The 22,230-nt window shown below is 52.7% G+C and overlaps 2 protein-coding genes across 5 annotated transcripts in view; one reads left to right on the top strand and one right to left on the bottom strand.

Moving 5' to 3' along the window:
* Window positions 1-260: 260 nt before the first annotated feature.
* On the top strand, window positions 261-20,728 carry PGS1 (phosphatidylglycerophosphate synthase 1). Of its 4 annotated transcripts, none has more exons than XM_074889689.1 (10): window positions 266-1,204; window positions 5,400-5,589; window positions 6,715-6,792; window positions 7,882-7,981; window positions 8,637-8,791; window positions 9,148-9,268; window positions 10,152-10,685; window positions 14,830-14,978; window positions 17,284-17,426; window positions 19,202-20,728. In XM_074889689.1, the coding sequence occupies exons 1-9, from the start codon at window positions 669-671 to the stop codon at window positions 17,401-17,403; spliced, it is 1,983 nt and encodes a 660-aa protein (XP_074745790.1). In that variant the 5' UTR covers window positions 266-668; the 3' UTR covers window positions 17,404-17,426; window positions 19,202-20,728. The 4 variants fall into 4 exon arrangements, 3 of the variants coding, with proteins under 3 accessions (XP_074745791.1, XP_074745790.1, XP_074745788.1); XM_074889687.1 differs by having other exon boundaries at window positions 268-1,204; window positions 8,637-8,826; window positions 9,090-9,268; XR_012631607.1 differs by lacking the exon at window positions 14,830-14,978 and having other exon boundaries at window positions 262-1,204; window positions 8,637-8,826; window positions 9,090-9,268.
* The window catches only part of DNAH17 (dynein axonemal heavy chain 17), a 34,205-nt gene continuing 30,980 nt past the window's right edge, over window positions 19,006-22,230 (bottom strand). The window contains exons 75-80 of the mRNA XM_074889680.1: window positions 21,941-22,120; window positions 21,436-21,618; window positions 21,118-21,300; window positions 20,795-20,938; window positions 20,061-20,286; window positions 19,006-19,383 (exon numbers count right to left, since the gene is read on the bottom strand). Of these exons, the coding sequence (XP_074745781.1) occupies window positions 19,136-19,383; window positions 20,061-20,286; window positions 20,795-20,938; window positions 21,118-21,300; window positions 21,436-21,618; window positions 21,941-22,120 (1,164 nt within the window). The 3' untranslated portion in view covers window positions 19,006-19,135. The remainder of the gene's footprint in view (window positions 19,384-20,060; window positions 20,287-20,794; window positions 20,939-21,117; window positions 21,301-21,435; window positions 21,619-21,940; window positions 22,121-22,230) is intronic.

Genomic DNA, 22,230 nt, shown 5'->3' with positions numbered 1-22,230 from the left:
GCGCCCGTCGGTGGAGCCGTCGGGGGCCGGTGGGGAGCCGCTGCGAGGCCGAGGAGCCGGAGCGCCCCTTCCCTGGCTGGGTGCCCCCGGGCGGGCGCGGCCGGGCCCCGTCCCCGGGGGTTTCCTCATCCCCTTGCCCCGGCTCGGGGCTGGCGGCCGGAGGGGCCCGGAGCCCCCCTTCCCCACCTGGATTCCCTGCATTTTCGTTTGGCAATTGTCAGTTTCGACCTCGAAAACAAACCAGACTTTGTCAGTGGATTTTATTTTAAATAGTTTAATTTGCCCTGGAGGAGCCGCCGCCGCTGCCAGTCAGGAATAAACAGCAGCGCAGCAGTTCTGGGAAGTGAGGCTGCGGCGGAGCAGCTGGGCTGAAATGCAAACGAGCGCTGGAGCGCTGCCGGGGGCGGGAGTGGCGAAACCCGGGGCAGGGACGGGAGGGGGCGGGAGGCTCCGGCCGGGGGCTGGGGGGGGGCGGGCTTCCCGCAGCCGGGGCTGGGCGGCAGAAACGCGGCTCTGCCGGGCACGGCGGCGGGACCCGCGCCCCCCCCCCCCCCATTCCCCCGGGGCTCCGCCTCGCCCTGCCCGGTGTGGGAAGCCACGGGGACCCCGGCGGGGGGGGCGGGCGCTCCCCTCCGTGGCCGTACACCAAGCCCGTCCCCGCCTCGGGGATGGGGGGGGGGGGAAGCCAGGGGCGGCAAACGGCGACTCCGCCGCGGGAAGGAGCCGTGTCCCTCCCGGAGGAGCCGTTCGCGCTGAGAGGCGGGGGGAGGCGAGGGGGCGGCGGTGAAGCTCCCGGGGCTCGGCCTGCAGCTTCCCGAGCGGGCCCGGAGGCGCGAGGGCCGGGGGGAGCCGCCGGACAGCGAGCGCTCCCCGAGACCCCCCGGGCCCGTCTGGGCGCGGCGGACACCGAGTCCTCCCGCGGGGGCCCGGCGCCGCCGGGAGCCCCGGGCCGGGCCGGCCCCCCCCCGCCCCCGGCATGGGCGGCCCCCGGCGGCGGCGACCCGGAAGCGGAAGCGCGGGGCGGGGCCGTCGCCATGGCAGCGGCCGGAAGCGGAAGGCGCGCGGGGCTGATGGCGGCGGCGGGGGGCGCGGAGCTGTGGCGGCGACTCTCGGCCTGGCTGCCGCGGGGCCGCCTGGGCCTGGCCGCGCTGCTCGGCCGCCTCTCCGACCGCCTCTCCCGCGGCCGCGACCGCCGCGCCCGCAGGTAAGAGCCGCGCCGGGAGCCCCCGGCCGCCTCCGCTGCCGGCCTCGCGTTACCCGGGGCGGCCCGGGCGGCCTCCCCCGCCCGCCGCTTCCGCTTTCTGGGCGCGGCGCTGCCCGGGGCGGGGGGTTTCTGCTCCGCGTGTGCCCGCGCCAAGACGCTCCGGGGGCGGGGAGGTGACGGCCCTGCCGGTGCGGGACCCTCGGCCTCCCCCGCCGGGCGGCTCCGCGGAAGCGCTGGTTGTTTCCCGCAGTGAATCAGCCGCTGCGAAGGCGCGTCAGGGCCGGGGCGAGGGCCGGTTCTGCTCCCTGAGCCGGCTTTAGGCCGTCAGGCTGCTCTCGCTGCCCGTTTGCCCCCAGGACAAGAGGTGGACTTTATTTATTTCTTTTTTATTTGCTTTACTCCTGCTGTCTTTCAGGTGCTGAACAATATTACTCATTTGCTAGGGGTAGGTTTCCACCTCGGCTGTCCCAGGTGCTGGCCAGCCCCTGGCTGGGGTTTGGGTGTTAGGCACAGCCTGCCCAGGTTGTGTGCGGAAGGTGAGATCCCCCCGTCAGAAAAGAATGAGAATGGGTCTCGGCCCCTCATCTGGCAGGAGCGAGGTGAGGGGGAAAGAGGGCTGCTCCTCCCCACGGCAGCCACCATGATGCTGGAGTCGGTGAATTATCGAACCGTCATTTTGAACGGACCTGAGTGAGCTGCTGCAGGAGGGAGTCGGCCGTCGCTCCTCTTCCTGACATCTCCCTCGGGCAGCTGCGCAGCGAGCGGGATCCAGGAGCTGACCTCTGAAAATTGCCCAAGCTCTCCCTTTCCTCCCTCTCCTTCCCTGGGGAGCGGAAGGGACTGGGAGGGCGCAGCTGCGGGGAGGCAGATCTGCCCTTCTGGGTGCCGTCCGGCGGCGTGCGTGCTGAAGGGAACGCCCGGCCGCAGCCGCAGGCTCTGGTTCCTCCAGCCCGTCTGCCCGCAGCCACGCTCCCCCAAAGCTTCTCCTTATCCCGGCTGCTGCTGCTTCGGTGGGGCTGCGCGGTCAGGAGTACAATTCATGCTAAAAACAAAACGTTAAAGAAGCAGAGATGGTTGTCCTGTAGAACCATGTCCTGGGTTCAGAAGTGATCAAAATGCTTCAAAGGATTCTGTAAAGAAAGGTCTTTCCCTCCAGTCTTTGGGCATCACTTTGCACCCGACTTGGTAAGAGCACTGGAAGGATTCTGTGTTTTGTTTTGGTTAGTGCGGTGCCTGGTACCATCTTCTGTTTGAATTAAACGTATTTTTGTAAGCGTGGTGTCTCTCGTCTCACGGCCTGTCTCCACGCTCCTTTCCCCCCGGACAGCAGATGGGCTGCGGTCGTCCTTGCTGTTGTCTCGGAGCCCCGCGTTAGCCCGTGTTCTGCTCTATGTTCCTGGTTAAGCCAAGGAAATTCTTTTCAAACTTCTCTTTTGGTTTCATTAGAGTTTTTAGCATAGATGAATTACTAGACTGAGCCCTGGAAAGAGACAGCTGAATTCAAAGATGGGCAGTTTGTAGCTCCCCCCGTGCGGTGACGTATGCGTGGGTGAAGGCCAGCACCGTATCCTGCAGTTTCACTTCACCGCTGGCTCTGCAGATGAGGTTTTACAGTGAATGAGAGTGTTTCGGCTGCATCATGAGTTTGTGTACCCAAACCACAATTTTTAAAAATAGAACACACACAAAAAATCCCTCGTTTATATTTAGGACCAACTTTTTATGCAGAAAAGATTTGAGGTGGTTCCTTTTAGTTCCGTTTTCTCTTTCTGGTTAACTTGATCATGTGGAGTACATGGGAAGGGCTCCCCCCCGCCCCATTTTCTGTTTCTCTGAAAGCTGGTTTGTTGAAGTATGGAATTTTGGTGATTTCTTCATAACGTTATGTGGTTTCTGACTGTTGTGTGTGGCCAGTTGAAAGGATTGTGTTGTACTTGGGTAGTCGCTTGTGCTATTTTCAATCACTGGTGGGTAGAAGCTGCCGCTTCGGTGGGTGGTTGCTGTGCCTTTGTTACTGCTGGCTGGAGCAAAGTAGTGATTTATTTAATAATTATAAAAGCCTCAGGCTCTCACCACTAAAGAACTTCTAAAATTTCAGTATTGGATTAAAAGATCAAACAGTGTAGATATACTGTAAATTGTGTGGGTAGTAAAAAAGGCAGAGTATAGAATTAGTGGGTATCAATCACTCCGTGCTTAGAATTAATCTGGAGGCTTAGACCAAGTAGTGCTGGTGACACGGATCGGTTTTACTCCCTCAGCAGCACCGGGAGGGGACTGACCCCCTGAAGAGCGCCTGGTCACTCCATAACCTGCCGTTCGGCCTCGTAGAGTGAGGGTGCAGGTGCAGTTCAACTTGCAGTTTTCATACTCTTTGCCAGAAAATGGCTTCTTAGAGTCATGTTTCTGGGAAGTGGCTTCTCTGCCGCTGTCCTGGCTTCTGGAAATATAATTGGCCAAGACTGACCAATGGAATAATAAGGAGAATATTTATCTTCTCTTGCTGATTAATTGTTATCATAAAATGCGTATGTGCTTGAAAAACAGTATTTCCTGTATTTCTGCTTTGATTTTTTTTTTTTTAACATCTTCTGTGGAATATTTCCTGTGTTGGTAATCTGTATAACTTCTGGGTGTCAAGTCTGAGCCTGGCCCACATCATCTGTTGAAAACCACCATCCTAGGAATTCCTGCACAAATTGACTCAGATTTCTGTTGCGATGAATAGTCAGTGACAAACTAGTGGATTTTCCAGGAAACGCAACTGCAAACTGTCTGGCTTCTGTGTAAGGGTGTTCGGAAACCTTGTGAAGATCCAGTGTTCTATCATGAAGCAAATGAGTGAAATCATCTTCCTGGAATCTGTGGTCATTTGGCTTTGGATTGTGGTAAAACCTAAAAGTTCCTTGTAACAAATTCTGGTAAAGGTTATAATCAAGTTTCTTCTCGGTACGTGGTGGTGGCAGAATGCATCAGGATGGGTCACGAGATGGTGGCTGCCTGTTGGCCCCAGGGACCTGGCGTTCCTCCAGGGCGAGACCAGCCACCTCGGCTCTGTCCTGACAGCAAGTCTGACTCCTGCGAGTAGGATTTGCAGGCCAGAATGTTTTCTGTCAGTCTGGGGATGCAGTTCAGTCCTTTCTTCTCGATTCCCGGATCTCATGGGAGTTGCTGCTGCTAATTGTGCTGAAATGTGGTTTTGTCATGTGGACAGACTCCTACCAGGGGTTATTGTACGACTTGATGAGTTTGCGTGCGTGAAGCCTCCAGAGAAGGAAAGATGCTGTTTGCTTCTTGTCACCCCCCTAAGCATGTTAACAGTGAGTTGGTTTCTTCCCTAAGTGACTTCAAAGGAATTAAATTTGTTCTGAAATTTCCTTTTAAAGAATGAGCTTCCTGCTGTTCCCCTTACAGTTACTTTGAAGGTTGTAAGAGAAGTCTCGACCTTCTTTTAGTACTTGTGCAGAAGGCGAGTGGTGCCCTTGTAGAGGGCCACTCATGGTTCTCAGTCGTGGTTCTCGGCTCGTACCCGTTGGAACGCACTCGATCCTTTGGGGCGTCGTTCTGGTCTGTGACTTCACTGCTTTTGCTAGGACTCGCACTCGGGCACTTTGTGTGTTGTAGATCTTTTTTTGGATAAGTTTGAGGGATTGAGGCATTTTTCGGTTTTGTTAGGGAACTTTTAGAGCAGTATGATTTTTAAAACATCTTTACCTGAAATAGAAAGAACTGATCTTTAGCCCAGCTAAGCTGGACGTGAAAGTGACTGTTGGCTGTGGCAGAGCTGATGCCTGTGTGTGAGCGGGTACAGGCACAGCCGGTACCACAGCGGCACCGCCAGACCCTGCTCTGTGGGTGGTCGGGAGAGCTCAGCCCTCAGTTTCTTCAGCTTCCAGCCCCTTTCCTCTCCTGTGTTCCTGTTCTGATGCGAAAGAGTTGTTTCCCCTCACTCCCCTGGCAGCTAGGGGAAGGAGCTGATGATCTTAAGATCTGTTCTCCCACCTTTTGCCTGTGTTCTTCTATTTCTAGATTTGGCTTTGGTGGTTCAGCTGGGACTGTGGGAGAGGCATTCTTGCCAGTGTGGATCCTTACAATGTGTTGGCCCTGGTTGCAGCTCGCTCTTCACCTGCTTGGAGGCTGTTTGTGGGGAGCAAAGGCTCCACCATAAAGAATTCCTCCATCTTTCTTTCCACAGATCGTCATGGCTGCTTCTAGCCCCGCTGCTCAGCCCTCCTGTTCCTGTGATCACAGCCCCACCTTGTTCCCTTTGTCCAGAGGGAGCACACAGGTTCCAGTGGATCAGGAATCTGGTGCCGGAGTTCGGGATCTCCAGCTCGCACGTCAAGGTGCTTTCATCCCCGGCTGAATTCTATGAGCTCTTGAAGGTGAGTTGCGGGGATGGTTTCTGGGGGCTGGGAGCTGCAGTGGTCATGGAGAATCACAGAGAGCTGTTAGGAAGAAGCACCTGCAGGGTACTAGTCCAGCCTTCTACTTGAAGCAGGATTGTCGTCAACCCTAGATCAGGTCAGGCAGGCTTTGTCTGGCCGAGCCTTGAAAATGGCTGAGGAGGGAGCTCTGCCTCTGGGTGAGCAGTTCCAGTGCGGCGCCATCTCAGTAGTTTACAGTTTTTTTTCTGGTGTTAGACCTGAACTTCCCAAAGGTGTTTGTGGCTGCGGCTCAGCTGTAACTACCGAGAAGAGTTTGGCTCCGTCATCTTTGTAACTACTCTTCAGGTAGTTGCGGGCTGTTGTTAGATCAGCCTTGAGCCTCCTCTTTGCAATATGACCGAGCACGGCTCCCTCCACCCCCCCCCCAAAGTCTCCTGGGTCATTACAGTGTGAGGCCTGTAACGCTGCATCTCCTGGGTAAGTAGTAGGGCTGAGGTGAGACTTTCTTTGTTTAGCTCAGTTGCTCAAGTCTTTTCCCAGTGCATATTTAAAGCAAGTTCCAGTACTTCTGAAACATGATCTCAGGTTGCCGTGATGAGCTGGTGGAGAACACGGCTCGGGGGGAGCTGTGAAGGCAGCAGCTGCCACCCCTGTGGCATCAAAGGTGAGCGCAGGGGAGAGGAGGAGAGCTCTGCAGACAGGTGTCTAGGTCCTGGCTAGCTCATGGGGCACAGGATTAAAGCAGTTGCAGAATGAAAGCTGGGATTGCCAGTGCTGATACAATCCCCGTGTTGCAGCTACTGCCTGGTAACTGCTTTTGTATGTGGCAGTTTTAGCTGCAGGGAACGTGTTCCTCAGTTTTCCAGAAAGCATTGGCTCCTTCCTTGGTTTTCAGATGCAGTGATGGTGCCGACGTTGCTCTGTAAAGACCTGTGTGTTTTACATCTTTGCTATCACTGTTTTCCTTGTGCCTTTCCCTCTGCAAGGCGAGGGAGACGGTGCTGTGGTTTGGCTAAAGCAATGCTCCTTGGGGGACCACGGCTCTTGTGTGGTCTGGATCATGAGCTCCCGGTGATCACAGAGACCCAGGAGGAAACTGAACTTATTTTCTGCTACTCCCAGGTGCAGATAAAAACAGCCAAGCAGCGAGTGGTGATGGCTTCGCTGTACCTGGGAACGGGGCTTCTTGAACAGGAGCTGGTGAGTGTGGGAAGGGTTTGGGAAGGGGAGGAAGTGCACGCAGAAAGAAAATGCACGTCTTTGCCAAAAGCGTCCTGCTCAGGCAGGTACACGAGGTTCATGTGAGGTGCAGTCTGTGAGCTTGTAGCGTCCTTAAAACTTCCCTGTAGGGATTCACTTTACACGTGTTTTCTCCCTGAGAGTTTTCTCGGGGTTCCTGGCTGCGCTGGTGTGTTGGACAGGGGGAGGGAGGAGTTTGGGAGGGAGGCACATGGGGTTTCTGTTTTAGACCTAGTACAGAGCCCTGGAACTGCTGGACTTTTCCACGGGTCTTCCAGGCTGTTAGAGGTTACTGACACAGTGGTCAAAGGGGTTTTTATGGAACTGTGGGATCATGGATAATTTTTTTTTTCTGGCATTTTTCTTGAACATGATTAAAGTTGTGTGTATGTAGGGATATGTTTTGTCCTCCAAGTACAGAATGCAGATGCAGGATTAGCTCTCTGCATTTAAGACAGAGGTCAGCTTTGCTTCCTGTTGTTTGCCTTTTCTGTTTCCTGTTCTTCCCTCTTTCCCTTTTGTTTCGAAACAAAAGCATCACCTAAGACCTTTAGGGAGAAGCCTGGCCCTGGCCAGTTTCTTGTGTTAGGATGCAAATTCCACAGCAGGGTAAAGGTGGACAGATCCTGCCCAGGTTTTGTGCCTGGCTTTGTCTGGGCTTGTACACAAGATTTGAATTTGCACGTGACAAACCGCCTTGTAGTTGAGGAATAAAACTGCCTCTGCATCAGTTGTGAACTCTGACCAAGGTTTCTCTTTGGTAATGCAAATCTGTGATTTGGGAAGGATGTTGGGACTTTTTCTGCTAAATGGTAATTGCTCTTCAGAGGCCCGAAGGATGTGTGCATGTAAAACCGATGCCCTTTCATGTGTTGCTTTAGGCTGATAGAGTGGGAGCAGAGTCTGAACTCGCAGCGTTTTGCATGAGTAGGAGACTCGCACTAGGGTGTGGGAGCTTTCATGGCCACCAGCCTCCTGGCTGCTGAGCGCTTTCGTTTTTATAAAGCTTGATTTACTTTCTGTCATGAGTAGAGAAATCTCTCTCTGCAGGTGGATTGCTTAGAAGAAACACTGGAGAAATCACTGCAAGCAAAAGGATCGTCTAACCTCAGAGTTTCCATTCTCCTTGACTACACCAGGGGATCTCGGGGTAGATATTGTGATGCTTTGCTTTCTTCAAAGGCTTATTTTACAGTTAGGCTGCATAAACTGTTTTTTCAGAGAGAGGCTGTCTTGACCAGTTGGATCTACTTGTTTAAATCGTATACCTTTTAAAACTGGCCTTTTGTATACCAGGAACTACTTATTCCCAGAGAATCTTTAAGCTGAGCAGCTTTTATTCTGAAAATAGGTGGTAGGAGCGAGCAGGGCCGAACTCTGCTCTGTGCAGCTTGGGCTTTCTTGCTTAGTTTCCTTGCCAGTGCCTTTGCCCGTATCCATCATGCTGTCTTACATTTTCATTTTGAAAGGAAAGTGGGAGTTGTTGGAAGTAGCAGTACACTTAATCAGAACCCTTGGTGGTGACTCTGTAGCACCTGTTACTGGTCTAGGTGTGGCAGCTTGAATGGTGCCAGACCTGCTCGGTGACCGTTTCCAAGGCCCATTCATCAAAGAACTTACAGTTCTGGGTGTCGATTTCAATATTGACATAGTGCAAGTGAAAGCGATTGGAAAAACAAACCCACAGAACCCCCCGTGTGAGGTGCCAGCAGATGAGACGGGTGCTCCCTCTGTAACCAGCCTCTCGGCGAGGAGCTGCGGGGCCGTGCTGTGATCCTGCGCGTGAAACTCCCCTTCTCTCCCAGGCAGGAAGAATTCTCGAACCATGCTCATTCCGTTGCTGCAGCGATTTCCCGAGCAAGTCCGTGTGTCCCTCTTCCACACCCCAAACCTGCGTGGCCTTCTCAGGCTCCTGATCCCAGAGCGTTTCAATGAGACCATTGGACTGCAGCACATCAAGGTCTATCTCTTTGATGATAATGTGATCCTGAGCGGGTGAGTCCTGCCTCTTCAGGCCCTGATGTGGTTCCTTTAGCTGAGGTGGCGAGGCAAGCTCAGCCACAGCTCTTCCGTGTGAGATTCTCGTATGAAAGAATCTTTCTCAAAAGGAGAAAAGAAAGATTTCTCGAGTTTCAAAAGGAAGAGGCTGATTTGTACTTTAGTCCAGCTCTATGCAGAGCGAGATCTGTAGCCTAGGCTGGGGTGTTCAGGATCATATGCCTGGGCTCTGTTCTGGAACTCTTCTTTTTCTCTCCTAGCGCAAACCTGAGTGATTTGTACTTCACCAACCGTCAGGACCGCTATGTTCTCCTGCAGGACTCTCCCGAGATTGCAGACTTCTTCACGGAGCTAGTGGATGCAATTGGAGACGTGTCTCTGCAATTACAGCGAGATGACACAGTCCAGATGCTGGAGGGGATGGTACATCCCTACCAGGGTAGGAGGGAGTTGGGTGATACGATCCAGAGGAGGGGAGGGACAGCCGGGGTTTAAGGATGACTCGGACTCCATCCATGTGTGAATTGCTGAGTGTCTGACCATTGTTTACAGGCTGTGGGGTGTCCCAGTTCTGTGCCATCGGTTGTTAAAAGTCAAGATTGCTGGAGTTGTGAGGCTGGATCTGTCAGAGTGTTCCTAGCACAGTGGCTATCGCCAGCTAATCTGGCAGAGAGTTTCTCTAACTGTCTCATTGCTTCTTCATTATTCTCCTGCTTATGACCTTAAACAAGAGCTTAAATTCCTTGAGAGGTTCTTTCTATTTTTGATATTAATGTCTGTAATTCTAGATGTTCTGTGTGTACATATTCTGAAAGTTTCATGAATGTAGTGCTATTTTTGGTAATTAATATTTTGTAGTCGAGTCTGTTCTGGGAATCAGATGAATATCGGATTAGGAAGCCCGAGAACAAGCACTGCAGAGGGCAGAGAAGGGCATCTCTCTGCCAGGCTGATTGCATCCTAAGTGTTTGTCCTGGCCTTGTGCGCTGCTGTCTGGTGTAAGCTTAGACTGTGTGTGTTCCAGTTTGTTCTTGGTTACCATTTTAGCTTTGCCCTGGTCTTTTCTCAGTGGATTTTTCAAGCTGCGGCGAGTCAAGTTTCTTACCTCTCTTAAAGCTGAGTATTTTTTTTCTCTAATGTACCTTTGCTCACCTTAAAGCATCTGTTTTTGAGACTTAGGGAAGAAAGATGTGTGGTCTTTGTGTTAGCTCCTTTTTGTTCTCATATCGGTGTCCTGTCAGTAGTTTTTCCTGCTGCAGAACAGCTGACGTGTAGCCCTGTACCTTTAGGTCTCAGACACAATCTCCCTGGTTTTCCTGCAGGAGACAAGGTGGCGTACTGTGAGATAGCAAATCGAAGAGTCATGGAGGTGATCAACTCTGCCAGGACACGACAGGAACTCCTTCACGCAAAGACGTTCCACAGCAGCCAGCAAGGCAGCTCCGTGCTGTCCCAGCAAGGCCCGCAAGCCTCTGGGGCTCTGAAACCAGAACCCGACACCTGGATCTACCCCTTAATCCAGATGAAACCTTTTGGGATTCAGATAGACGAGATGGTCACAGAGACGCTGCTGACAGAGGCTGAGCGGGACGCCAGGATATACCTTACCACTGGCTACTTCAACCTGACGCAGGCTTACATGGACCTCATCCTGGGCACCAGGGCTGAGTATCGGATTCTTCTGGCCGCACCGGAGGTGAACGGGTTTTTCGGTGCCAAAGGGGTGGCCGGTGCCATCCCCGCTGCCTACGTGTACATCGAACACCAGTTTTACAGCGAGGTCTGCTACCTGCAGCAGCAGCAGAGGGTCCAGCTGCAGGAGTACTCCAGGGCTGGGTGGACCTTCCACGCCAAAGGTAAGGCGGCCCTTTCCCAAGAGCGCTTGTTCAGGAGGTGCTTGAGTCTTGCACGTAGTTGGGTTGCACAACTAGTGAGGGGATGGCTGAGTGCTGAGTCGAGGCTTAACCTCCACAATACTCATCCGAGGTTCAAACACCTGGCTTGCGTAAGCCTGCAACGTTTGGATCGCTCAGGACGACCAAGCAAAGTCCTGTCTTGCCTCGATTTCTGATTCGAATAGTCCAGGGATTATACAAGAGTTGTCCCTGTGCTGTCTTGATGGAAACTTGACGCGAAAGAAAAGGAGGCATTTATGTATTTATGATCGCAGCAGCAGTTGTGGTGCAGTTTCTTGTATCCCTCTTGCCAGCTTTGGCCATGAGGAGCGAGGGCTGTGTTGGGGACCCCAGGGCAGGACACGCTGCAGAGGCGGGAAGGGAGCTCCCGGGGGTCCTGGGCGCCGCCTTCTCGTGGCAGCAGGACCTCATGGGGGTGGTGTGGGTGTTGAGGAATTTGTACCAACTTCTCTTTATGGCATACAGGAAAGTGCAGCATCGGGAATAACTGCACCCGTGTGCCTTCTGGGAGCTGGAGGCAGCTGGAGGGGAAGTTGCTGAGAAATGAATATTGCTTAACAAATGTAGTTAATAATAAACAACAATAATTAGTAGTGCCATCATGGTCTCCTGGAGAAGACCCCAGATTCTTTCGTGCTTGGTAGGTTGCGTACAACTTTCACAGGCTCAGTGCCACCTTGACCAAAGCATGAATGTTTTCCCGTGACTGGCTGTTGCTGGTTGTGTCTCTAAATTTTCCTTCCAGAAAATGGAGCCCCTGTCTCTTATGTTCTCCTACTTTATACACAGTAGTAAGTATTTGTTTTCTCAGTGTTAGATTATAATAATGTAAATAGCTTAGGAAACCACTTAATTGAGGATTTTTTGAAGAAGTCTGATGCATGTGACACTCTAAATGAGGTTCTTGCACTCTTCCCAGGTGGAGGTGTGCCCGTGGAACACCTCACCGAGCGCCTTGGCTGCCGTGGTCAGGCAGAGCCCTCGGCCGAGCTGAGCCGTCTCTGCCGTGTTCCGCAGCATCTGCTCTGTCTCTGATCTCCTGCGAGCAGAGCTCTGCGCCGTGTCACTGTGTCACTTCCTGCGCCAGCTCGCTGTCCCCCGGGACAGCTCCCTTACTGTAACAGCACCGGATCTGGCAGGAATGAATGTGCCGGTTCCCCCGGTGGGTTTTGCGGTGCTCTGAGGGGCGTTTCCGTTGTTTCAGCACGAGCCTGATGTGGGCGCTGGAAGGACGCAGCCCCGGGCTGCAGCCTGTTCCCGTTCGAGGAGATGAGCTGTTCCTGACTGCGGGATGCCTCTGCCTGCCCCTGCTTCCTGCAGGGCTGCTCAGAAGGGTCATAGGTGGTGGGAGAGAGAGCGCTGCTGAGCAGGCCTCTTGACTAGAGAAAACACATGAGTGTTACTCGGCTGCCTCTGTGTTGAAACTACAGACCTTTCTAAGGAGTGTCGTGCCCCTCCTGCTGTGAGATCAGTAACTCTGGTGCAGTAAAACCCTTATCTCGGGCCAGGGCAGCCTGAAGGAGCTGCCTGCCTGGCTGGGAAGTCCTGTGTGGTCTGTCTTCCAGGAAGCACGTGCTCGAGTGATCTGCGGTTTGCAGGTTCCCCCTCTTGCCGGGCACTGCTGACTGCGAGTGGGATTTTGTGGTTTGGCACGGGTTGAGCTGGGAAGGCACGGGCTGCTTTTCCATGCTACCGAAGTGCGTGTGGCAGTCAATCCCTTTCGGGACAGCTGCGCCTTCTCGTGGAAGTGCTTCGGGCTCCGTCTGCTGCGTGGTTTTCTCCTTGAGAGAGGGATGCAGGACTCGAAGCTCAGCAGCTCCTGCGCTTGGCAGGAGGGACGCTCAGAGATGTTTGCTGCCTCATTTCCGTTTCCTCTTCGGAGTGCTGGAAGGATCAGCTCGTAGCTCCCTTCTCTGGCACGCTCTGCCCTTTGGCACACGTTTGATTCACCCGGCTTCCTTCTGCAGGAGTCAGGCAGTGTGTGTGAAAGAGAGGACGGGGCAGAGGAGGAAACCATGGGGACAGATGAAGGGCAGTTGCACATGGACTCTGGCTCCTGGAAGAGGACGTGAGATCCCTCACAGCAAATATTGCCCGGGAGTATTTCCTTCTCAGGCTAAGGTGAAAGACACCCTTTAGTCTCCTGTAGGACCTACCTGGTTTACACCAGACACTGTGCTGTTTTATAAGCCCTTCCAGCTCCTCTTGGAGCACGTTGTATCCTCACACACAACCTCCCGCAGTGTGTATTCCCACCGGGGTCACGACTGTCCCGAGGCTCGTTCCGTGCAGGCGCAGTTGTGGCAGCCCCGTTCAGGGCGCTGCGCTGCCGTCGTGCACGTGTGAGTAGGAAACACAAACCTTTGCAACGCGAGAGGCTTCCCCGGGCGGAATGTGGTGCAGCCTGCCCGCAGCAGCGCACATCTACCTGTCCCCTGCTGCATTTCTGGGTGTGGTGGTGTGGGTGACACGGGCACAGCCTTTAGGATTAGGGTCCCTTCCACGCAAGTGCCGGGTGACAGAGTGTGGCTCTTTGCTCTGAGATAAACCTGCGTTACTGCTATTGAACAGCGGCTGGGAATCGGCGCTTCCCCTTTCTGGAAAGGTGAGTCACTGTTTGAGCAGATCCTGCCAGGTGGCCATAAAGCCAGAGAGACCATAAAGGCTTTAGGGCTGCCGCGTGACTGCTTGGGAAGAGGGGGGAAGCGTGTTCCTCGGGGCTGCTGCCCCGCAGAGCTCTGGCCCGCTGCTGGGAGCCTCGTGCTGGGGCACCACGCAGCCCCTGGCAGCGTCCTCTTTGGGGACAGAACCTGCCGACTCTCTGCACCTCTCGGGGGGCCTCTTGCAGCCCCCAGAGCCCCCCATGTCGGTGGCATGGGGGCCCATGGAGGTGTCGGCTGTGCCGAGCTCGGGGCAGTGCCAGCCCCGGGGCCAGGAGCGGTGACTGAAAGTGGCAGCGGAGCCGCTGAGTGTGTGCGCTGTGGGGGCGGGGAGGAGGTTACAGGAACCAGTGGTGAATCGGCAGCTTCTTACTCAAGGCATTCTTGGAACTGCTCTGGGGTTGAGTTAGGAAACCTGCTTCTATTTTAAGGACTAGGTGTTTTTTGTGCTACAGTTTCTTTGTTGTAGTCTGTGTGACTGGCAGTAGGGATCAGCCATCTATCAGGGACCTGCCCAGGGCTGTTCTGAGCGCGTGTGCCATGCTGAGTGGAGAGCAAACACTTCTCGGGTCCATTTATACACAGAGAATGGCCTTACAGGCTCTCCTCGGCCATAGTCCTGGCTCTCCTGTGGCATCCCTGGCCATTCTTCCCTGCTGTGCTGCAGTAACGTGCTTAAGACTAGCAGGGCGTTTCTGTCTTGTGTTTGGAAAAACAGCCCTGGGGTGGGTCACGCTCCTGTCGTTGTGCTGGCAAAGTCGTGTGTGAACTGCAGTGGTGAGCGGCAAGAGCTTGATTTCATCTTCGGGTGGCTCCTCAGGAAGTGAGGGGGTGTAATAATTTGCACTTCTCTTACGAGGCTTTATTTCATGTGAATCCACCTGCCAGAGCAGGGAGATGCCTCTTCACGTCGCTGCCTTGTGTAGTCTCGGGCAGGGGGTTGGTCACCGTGCGACCGTGCTGCTTCCTGCTCTGGAGCCGACTGCTCCAGGCCTGGCTCGCCTGCCCGCTGCTCTGGGTGTAGGTTTTCCTTTACTGAAAACCTGTTTGTCTTATTTCAGTGCTTCTGAGATGCCGTGGTGCGGAATGACCTCCAACGATAGTGACTCATTCTAGATGATTTTGGCCCCCCCCCCCCGCAGTGTATTTCCATTCTTCAGAACGTGTCCCTCGGGCGGCGCTGAGCGGGCTGCAGCCGCCTGTTAGGAGCACACCATGTGGACAGCACAAGCTGTGCAGGGGCGCCCCGAGATTCGTACGAAGCTTTACAAGACATGCTGGACCATCTGCAAGGAAGCTTGGTTGGCGTCGTGATCTTTTATAGTTACTGTAATCTGACGTGTCTAACTGACCCCGAGTGAAGCGATTGTGTGAGGCTTCCCCGGTCATTTCCTTTGTCTTCCTTTCTCCTGTTTTTCCTGCAGGCCTCTGGCTGTACCTGGCAGGGAGCGATCTTCCCTGCCTAACGCTCATTGGCTCGCCGAATTTCGGATATCGCTCGGTTCATCGTGACTTGGAAGCTCAGGTTGCGATAGTGACAGAAAACAAAGCTTTGCAGCAGCAGCTCCATCGGGTAAGTGGCTGATTCCGGGGAGATAACGTGGATGTTGTGCTGCTTGCTCACACAGGGAATGCTGATGACGCAGTTGCAATAAAAACCTACAGCTACAATAATTCAAAACCTTCTTGAGCGTAGGAAGTCTCCGGGAGCTGTCAGTTAAGTGACTATTGATGAGATGCCTGCTGCAAGTGCCTGTTTCTGGGAAATGGAGGCCGTAACGGGAAAGAACACGTGTCCCCAGTGAACTCGAGTCTGGGGAGTGCTCAGGCGCTGGATGCTGAGCCACAGCTTTTGGGGAGGCTCTGCGGGCTCCCCGCTGCTCGCGGGTCACAGGGGCCTTGTCCCCAGGATTTGAGCATTGCCAGGCTCGCACTGTGCTCTAGCACAGTTGCTGATCTTGGCCTGCTGGAGGATTTTGCTTCTCAGGTGTTTGGGAAATCCTTTGTAGGAATAGAAATGTCAATCAGTTGGCTTTTGGGTGGCTGCCCGCAGGCTGTGGAGGTGAGCAAAGGCGGGGGATCTTACCATAGTTTCTGCAGGAAGAGGATTTTGGGGCTGGTTGCATTGCCCATGAACCTATATAACCTTGAATAATAATGTAAATGTTGACACAAACATTTTTCAGTGGTTTAATGTTCAGTGTCCTGGGGTTTTTTCTGGTTTGTTTTTTTTTCTTTTAACTAGGCAGCTTGGACTGCTCGGCACTTTTGCTGCTTCTCTAAATCCTGTCTGATTCTCCAGCTGTCTTGTCTTTGAATCTTCTGCTGGGACTGACAGTGTCCCCGGTAATTTCTCATGTTGTGCTCTGACACAAAGCAAATTGGTTTGGTGTCTCTGTGCGTGACTTGGGGATCTCAAAAATGTATTCTGTTAAGCCACGTCCTGGCATAAGAAGGCACAGTTGTCTTTGAGATCAATGGGAATTGCCCTATTGCATCAGGGCTCTTCCACAGGATGAGTCAGAGTATAGCTAATCAAAAACAATTCTATTACTGGAAGAGCTGCTTGAATATTTCAATTCATGTCTTGCCTCTACTTGTTTCTAATGGAAGGGGAGAATCAATGAAAATATGACACAGAAATTTTCTCAAACAGTGCTGCAGTGATCTAATTTAAAGGGCTTTAAACCATTCCCGTTTGCTGGAAGCTGATTTCGAGATTGGCTGTTTGTTTACTGCTCCGTGTCTTTGTTTAGAGGACTTAATACATTACTGGTGTGCTGCCACGAAATCACTTTGCCTATGTAACGTTCAGTTCCATTTTCAAAATGTGTGATGAGATTTGGGAAGAGATTTGAGTGGTCTGGGTTTCTCTGAGGGCTCCACTGAATGAACTGAACTTCAGCTCAGATCACTGGTGTCGCTTCCAGTGGTCGATGACCTCAGAGCATCAGATGACCACGGTGCAGATTCTTCACAGCAGGGCTGCCTGTAGCTCTTGGAACATTTGGGGTTTCTAAAATTAGACTGATTTGGCGCACAAATGTCTTCCTTCTGTTGTTGGTTCGTCGTGTTGGTGTTACTTTCCAGTGCTTGGTTCCCTCTTCCCTGTTCCACCCTGAATTTAAACAGTGCAGAGTGTCTCCTGTTGTTTGTGACAGCTTAGCTAATGAAAAAAAGATTACGAGTAGATGGTCTGCTCCTTGTTTGCCCGCAAATCTAGAAACCTGACGGGCTTTGATAAGAAAAGCGCTTCTACCTTTGATCAAACAGCTGCTTTCACGTGCACTGCGAGCATGTATTATCATCATGATGGCTCATTTCCTCCTTCAGCAGGGTTGTGTACACACCAGAGAAGCCCAAGTGTTTCTGGTAATTTAGCTGAAATCATGATTGCATATTCATTTGAAAACACAGCGCTTGAGCTGTGTCTAGAAAGAGCTGCCTAAGCCAGTCTCTTGAGATTATGGTAAGGTTTCCTTTTCTGGCAATTACAGTGAGGGATTTAGGATTTTTCTGAAACAGGCTTAGCTCTCTTGCAACTGTGGGGCACAAAGAGGCAAAACTTCTATCTTTGCTCTTTGTAGAGTTTAAATTGCTAATTCTTGGGGTTGGGTTCCAGGTGCACTGCAGCCATCCAGAGGTGGAGCGCCGGGGCGGACGGGAAGGGCAGATCCCGCGTGACCTCCTTGGGGTTTGGTTGCTCAGGGACTTGTGCCCCGTGGAATGAGAATCTTGTGTTCAGGCTTGTGGGAGAAATGCTGCATCCCGTTGGCAGGATCCACGGCCAGTTTTATCTGAGAATTTGCTTTCCTTAAAGGCCGTTATATAATCTAACACTTAGGATTTACTGGGACGATGTTCCTTTCCCTGTACAGGAGCAGGAGCAGCTTTACCTCTGCTCAGGTGTCGTCTCCTCATCAACGTTTGAACAGCCGAACCGTTACGTGAAACTGTGGGTGAAGCTGGTAACACCTCTGATCAAGAATTTCTTTTGAAAGAAGAAAAGTTGCTGCTTTGGGTGAGTTTTCTGCCATTCTTATGGGGAATTTGTGTTGCACTGACTACAGTTAATAAGTGCAGTACTCTGTCATGTGGAAGAAATAGATGATGGAAACACAGATGATGTGGGAAAAACCAGCTCCCTCTCTTTTCTTCTGGGGTACTTGCCACGGACTAGACTCATTGCTTAAGGCCTGTACTGGGTTTCATCTACGAGAATTTCTGGAAGGGTCAATGAAAGAGAACCCATACAGGGGTATTTGCCATTTTCCATTTCTGAAATGTCCCTTTCAGAGTTTTGTGGAGAGGGACTGTGTTTTAACTTGACCAGCTAATAGAAATCGTTGTTGGAATATTTAAAATGTTTGGTCATGTTTGTATCTGACCAGCGCTTTGCTTTAACCTTGTAGATGTTGGTTAACAGGGGCAGTTGTTTTTGCTTTTCTACTTCGGGCAGTGTCCTGGAGTTGCCTGGCTGTTCAACTGCCCAGTAACTGGAGCCCTTCTGAGCTTCAGGGAATCGCTCTTAGGTTTCTTTTTCTGTGCTGCGCACGTGGTCCGTGCAGTTGGCACCTAAGCGCGTGCCCTTGGTGCTGAGTGTTCACACATCCATTTATTTACGTAGATACGGCCTCCATCTCCGGGGCTGTGGGTCTGGCTTCTTCATGTTAAGGTGTGTAAGAGTGTCTTTTGTGAATCATGGAGAGGCATGAGAGGACTTTTGGGGAAAATGTGATTTTTGGATGTTACTGAAAGTGGGAGGCTCAAGCCGTAACACGTGGCTGTAAAGAAGCTGGTTGGGAGCCAGGTCGAAGTGTGGTAGAGCACGGGTGGGGGCTGCGCTGTGCGTTTCGCTTCTGGGGTATGTGCATCTCGTATTGCCAACAAAAGGGATTTCTGGCACCTGAAAAAGCTGAAGGTAACTCTAAAGCTTAATGGTAATTTATTCTAAATGCCACAGCTTTATGGAGAAACAAGCAGCTCTGCGTGCCTGCCCTTGTGGCCTTTCTTACCACCACCTGTAGGGGAAGTTTTACGCAACTGTATTTTAGAACTAGTTGTTCAGGTATTTCATGGGGTGGGATTGTGGTGAATTATTTTATGCTAAAGGGACAGGCGCTGGCTTCTGTATGGTGGCCAGAGCAGATCTAATCACCCTAATGGGCGTTACGGCTGATACAGATTCTCTGTTGTGAAAGAAAGGGCAGAGTAGATCCTGTAACCTAGAAATAGAAATAAACGTACTTCAGAGATGGGTCTGTTTGCTTTGGGTCGTGCAGGTTGTCGTGTTGGTGAACGGAGCCGAATCTGCACCTTTCTTCTTCCGTCTGGTCTGAACAGACACGTGCTGCCACACAGGAACGGGGCACGCACACGTCTTGAATTTTCTGCTCGCAGTTAGCACTGGGCCATCAAACAAATAGCTGTGGAAAGACAGAGAGCGATGAGAAGGAATCGGGGTAGTTACGTGCGGCTGTTCCGTTTGGCTTCCTGCGGTGGTCTGGCTCCCAACCAGCACTTTATCAGAAACCACCCACTGAAAACCAGCGTCCCTCATCCGAAACTGCGCGCGTTGTAAGAGCAGTCTCCACACGACAGCAGTTCCAGCACTGGTTTTATTGATACTTTGCTAAAATAGTTCTGGTACCATCAAACTTAGTCTAAGTTACGCAGGTTTGAGGTTTTTTGCAAGTAAAAGCGTTTGCTGTTTCCCACAGTCGCTGAAGTTTAGGTCTGTAAGAGCAGAGCCACAGCAGCAAGGATCCACTTAGCAGCTCTTTCTTTTGTCTTCAGGTTGAAGGTCCAGACATAGGTGGGACCTCGCATCCGTGTCTTGTAGACGGGACATTCGTAGACGTTGGTGGTGTCCAGGCGGTCGGCGGGGACGGCTCTGATGAAGATGACCGGCATCAGGGGCGTCAGCTCCTTCAGGCGAGCGTCGGCGATCCCGCCGGAGGGGACGTCCCAGCGAGCGCCTGCAAGGGGATGGGCTGTCAGGGAGCTGCTCTGGCAGCGCGGCCGAGGCTGGGTGCTGGTTAGGGTAACGGTATCATCTCGCTGGGACTCATGAATGTCTTTCGCCTTACTCTGGGGGGGTCTAAATAAATTCTGTCCCCGCTCAGCCCTTCCGCTCGGGTTTGCACAAAGGTTGCGTGGCTGAAGGTGGAACGTGGCCGCGGCGGGGGCTGCGAGAAGCTGTCCTGTGTGGTCTGTGCTCTTGTTTAGGTGGGCCCCTGTGGTGCTCTGCTGGTGCTGCCATCTCATTCCCCCTCATTTTTTAGCATTAACTATTTTAGGGTCTGAGTTTCCTGTCTCACTCGCACATCGAATAAGAGCTTACTATATTTATTAACTAGAACCATGTCGCTTCAGACAACCTGTCCTCAGGTTCATGGTACGCAGTTTGAATTTCCAAAAAACCAGTTTCTGGTTTGTGAAACTCTGCTTGTAAACTGGCCGGGTGCTGCCCTCAGCTGGCGAGTGTCTGACATGAGCGTGGGACAGCGGCACTGCTGCTCGGAGCTTCTGCAAAAGCTGCACAGATTCAGCTAAGCCAGTGAGTGCTAACACCTGCTCCGTTTGCAAGAGTTTTTAAGGCTGAACTGGGCTTTGAACATGTCTGAAACATCTCATAAAAGATTCAGTCTTTTACCTTCCATGAATAATCCATGCACGTAGGAGCCTTCTCTGGGGGGAGCTGTTACATCCTCACGGTTTTTCTTGGTCACTTCCACTGACAGACACATCTTGTCCAGGGGCCACTCGTTCTTCCTGGCCGTGGACTGCATGACGGCCGTGAGGAAGGACTGGGGGTTGAAGAATCCCGCCAGCCACACTGTCGCAGGCAGCGCAAAGTCTGTTGTCCAGACGTCCAGTTCCTGGAAAATAAAAACAGCAAAGTCCTTCCGTGGGAAGCGTGGCCTTTGAGCAGCAGAGTCCTGCTTTGGGATGGGGTGTCTCGGTGCCCAACACGAGCTTCGGGTGGTCCTCGGAGGGGGAGGCTAGGATGGGGGTGGTCTGTGACGAATACAGAGCAGATTCCACTGCAGCAATGAAACTTAAACCGTTCATGTGGATTGCAGTAAATACTGCTATTATTTGTTTTAACAAAGCCACACTTTAAATAGATGGGTTTATTACATATTTCTTCTGGGACAGATAAAGTTACGATGGTGTTAGCTAATGTTCTTTTGAAATGCTGCTACACTCTAACGGTGAACCCTTTTCAGACTTCTGCTCTCGTTCTTGGGGTAACAGGCCATTTCAGGTACTTCAAACTGCTTAAATTAATAGTGGGAAATAAACCAGTTAACCACTCTACACTGATGGAGGTGATTCCTGGTCTTCTGTGGTATCTGCTTTAACTTTCTCAAGAAACCTGCTCACCCGAATCCGAAGGAGCAGGTCTGTGTACCAGGCTCCCAAGCTCAGAAGGGAGGGGTAGGCGTAACGTGCCCAGGGCGCAGGAACGTTGTCGTAGAAGAGCGCGTTCGCCAGCTCTTCCATATCGGATGTAATCGTTAGTTCTCCCTTTACAAAAGAGAAAAGTCTGGGCAGTTCTGTCTGAAGAAGGCGAGGCCGACGGAAGCGTTTGGTCTCGGAGCCATCCCAAAGCAGGAGGCTGGTGCCGCCTGGCCCTGCCCGGCCCCGGGGTCACCGAGCGCTGGGGAGGAGCAGTGGCGCTTCCCTGGCGGCTGCCTAACGCCTACCTTTAGTCCCAAGTCTAACTCTGTCAAAGAGCGCCTCATTTCTCGGGTCAAGGTGTTCATTCTTTCACATTCCTGGAAGGCGACTACAACGTAGGGGGTCCTGTCCACCGCCTTGGCCGTGAGGTCGGCCATGCTGAACGGCTCCGGCAGCCTGGCCACGATCTCCTCCAGGACTGACTTCACCTGCAGAGGAGATGCACAGAACTGCTCCTGCCTGAGGGAAAATGCTGGGGGTTCACAGCTACTTAACTCCGCCCTCCCCACCTAGTCCCTGCCTGGCCTCTGAACTGTCGCTGTGCAGCGTAGAACTTTACTTGCCTTTTCCTCACGGGAGACACCTGAGACTCCTCCAGCGTCTGATTCTTTGGGCTGCATTTCCAAAACGGTCCGAAAAAGCCTGTCCGAGGTGGCAGTCAGGAAGCCGATCTCGGCGTTGGGGTGAAGGCCGTACAGGTGGGGGCTCTCGGGCGGCAGGTTCTCGTCGATGTACTTGTGGTAACCCTAAGCGCAGGGCAGGCGCCGATGTTAGTTTAGCAGATTGGTACAAGGAGCGTGAGCCTTGAAACTACCGGTTGTGTGGTGTGTCGCAGCTAGCTGGCGGCGCTTCCTCGAGATGGGTTTTTACTCATGTCTTACCTAAGTTTGTCCCCAGACCACCCCGGCCACAGGAATTATTTTTGCAGCGATTCTGCACGTTTCCACGGGATTGAAACTTTTTCCCCCTACATTCCCCCTTGGTTAGCAGGAGGGAACGCTGACTAGTGCGCGTTTATCCAGAGCAGTGGTTTTCCACAGTAAATTGCAACGTTAAAATCTTTCTTACCTCGTAATCCAAGCTGGGAGGGATCAAAAACCCTGGAGCTAAGTACACTTCCCCTTCCAGCAGCTCCGCGTGGATGTATTCACTCAGGTAAGTGCGACAGAGCCGGCGGTCCCAGTCGTCCGTGATGTGGCCCCCGTACATGATTTCACCAAAGAGGTACCGGAGATCGTCCCATGGTACCTGCAGGGAGCAGCTCATTCTTGGGACGGGCTTTTCTCTTTCAGGTGGAAAGTGATTTTAAAAAAACCAACCCAGCTCAGTCACCCCTTCACCTGCCAGAGCAGGGAGGG

This window comes from Strix uralensis, chromosome 19 (assembly GCF_047716275.1).
Source record: "Strix uralensis isolate ZFMK-TIS-50842 chromosome 19, bStrUra1, whole genome shotgun sequence".
NCBI lineage: Eukaryota > Metazoa > Chordata > Aves > Strigiformes > Strigidae > Strix > Strix uralensis.
Note: the sequence above shows the minus strand (reverse complement) of the source record. Positions and strands in the feature narration are given on the sequence as shown.

What these genes read in the sequence shown, in the direction of transcription:
- PGS1 (XM_074889687.1), top strand. Translation starts at nt 669, where the DNA reads ATGGGGGGGGGGGGAAGCCAGGGGCGGCAAACGGCGACTCCGCCGCGG. An exon ending in GATAATGTGATCCTGAGCGG is followed by an intron (nt 8,827 to 9,089) that starts GTGAGTCCTGCC and finishes TTTCTCTCCTAG; the next exon opens with CGCAAACCTGAGTGATTTGT. An exon ending in GATGGTACATCCCTACCAGG is followed by an intron (nt 9,269 to 10,151) that starts GTAGGAGGGAGT and finishes GTTTTCCTGCAG; the next exon opens with GAGACAAGGTGGCGTACTGT.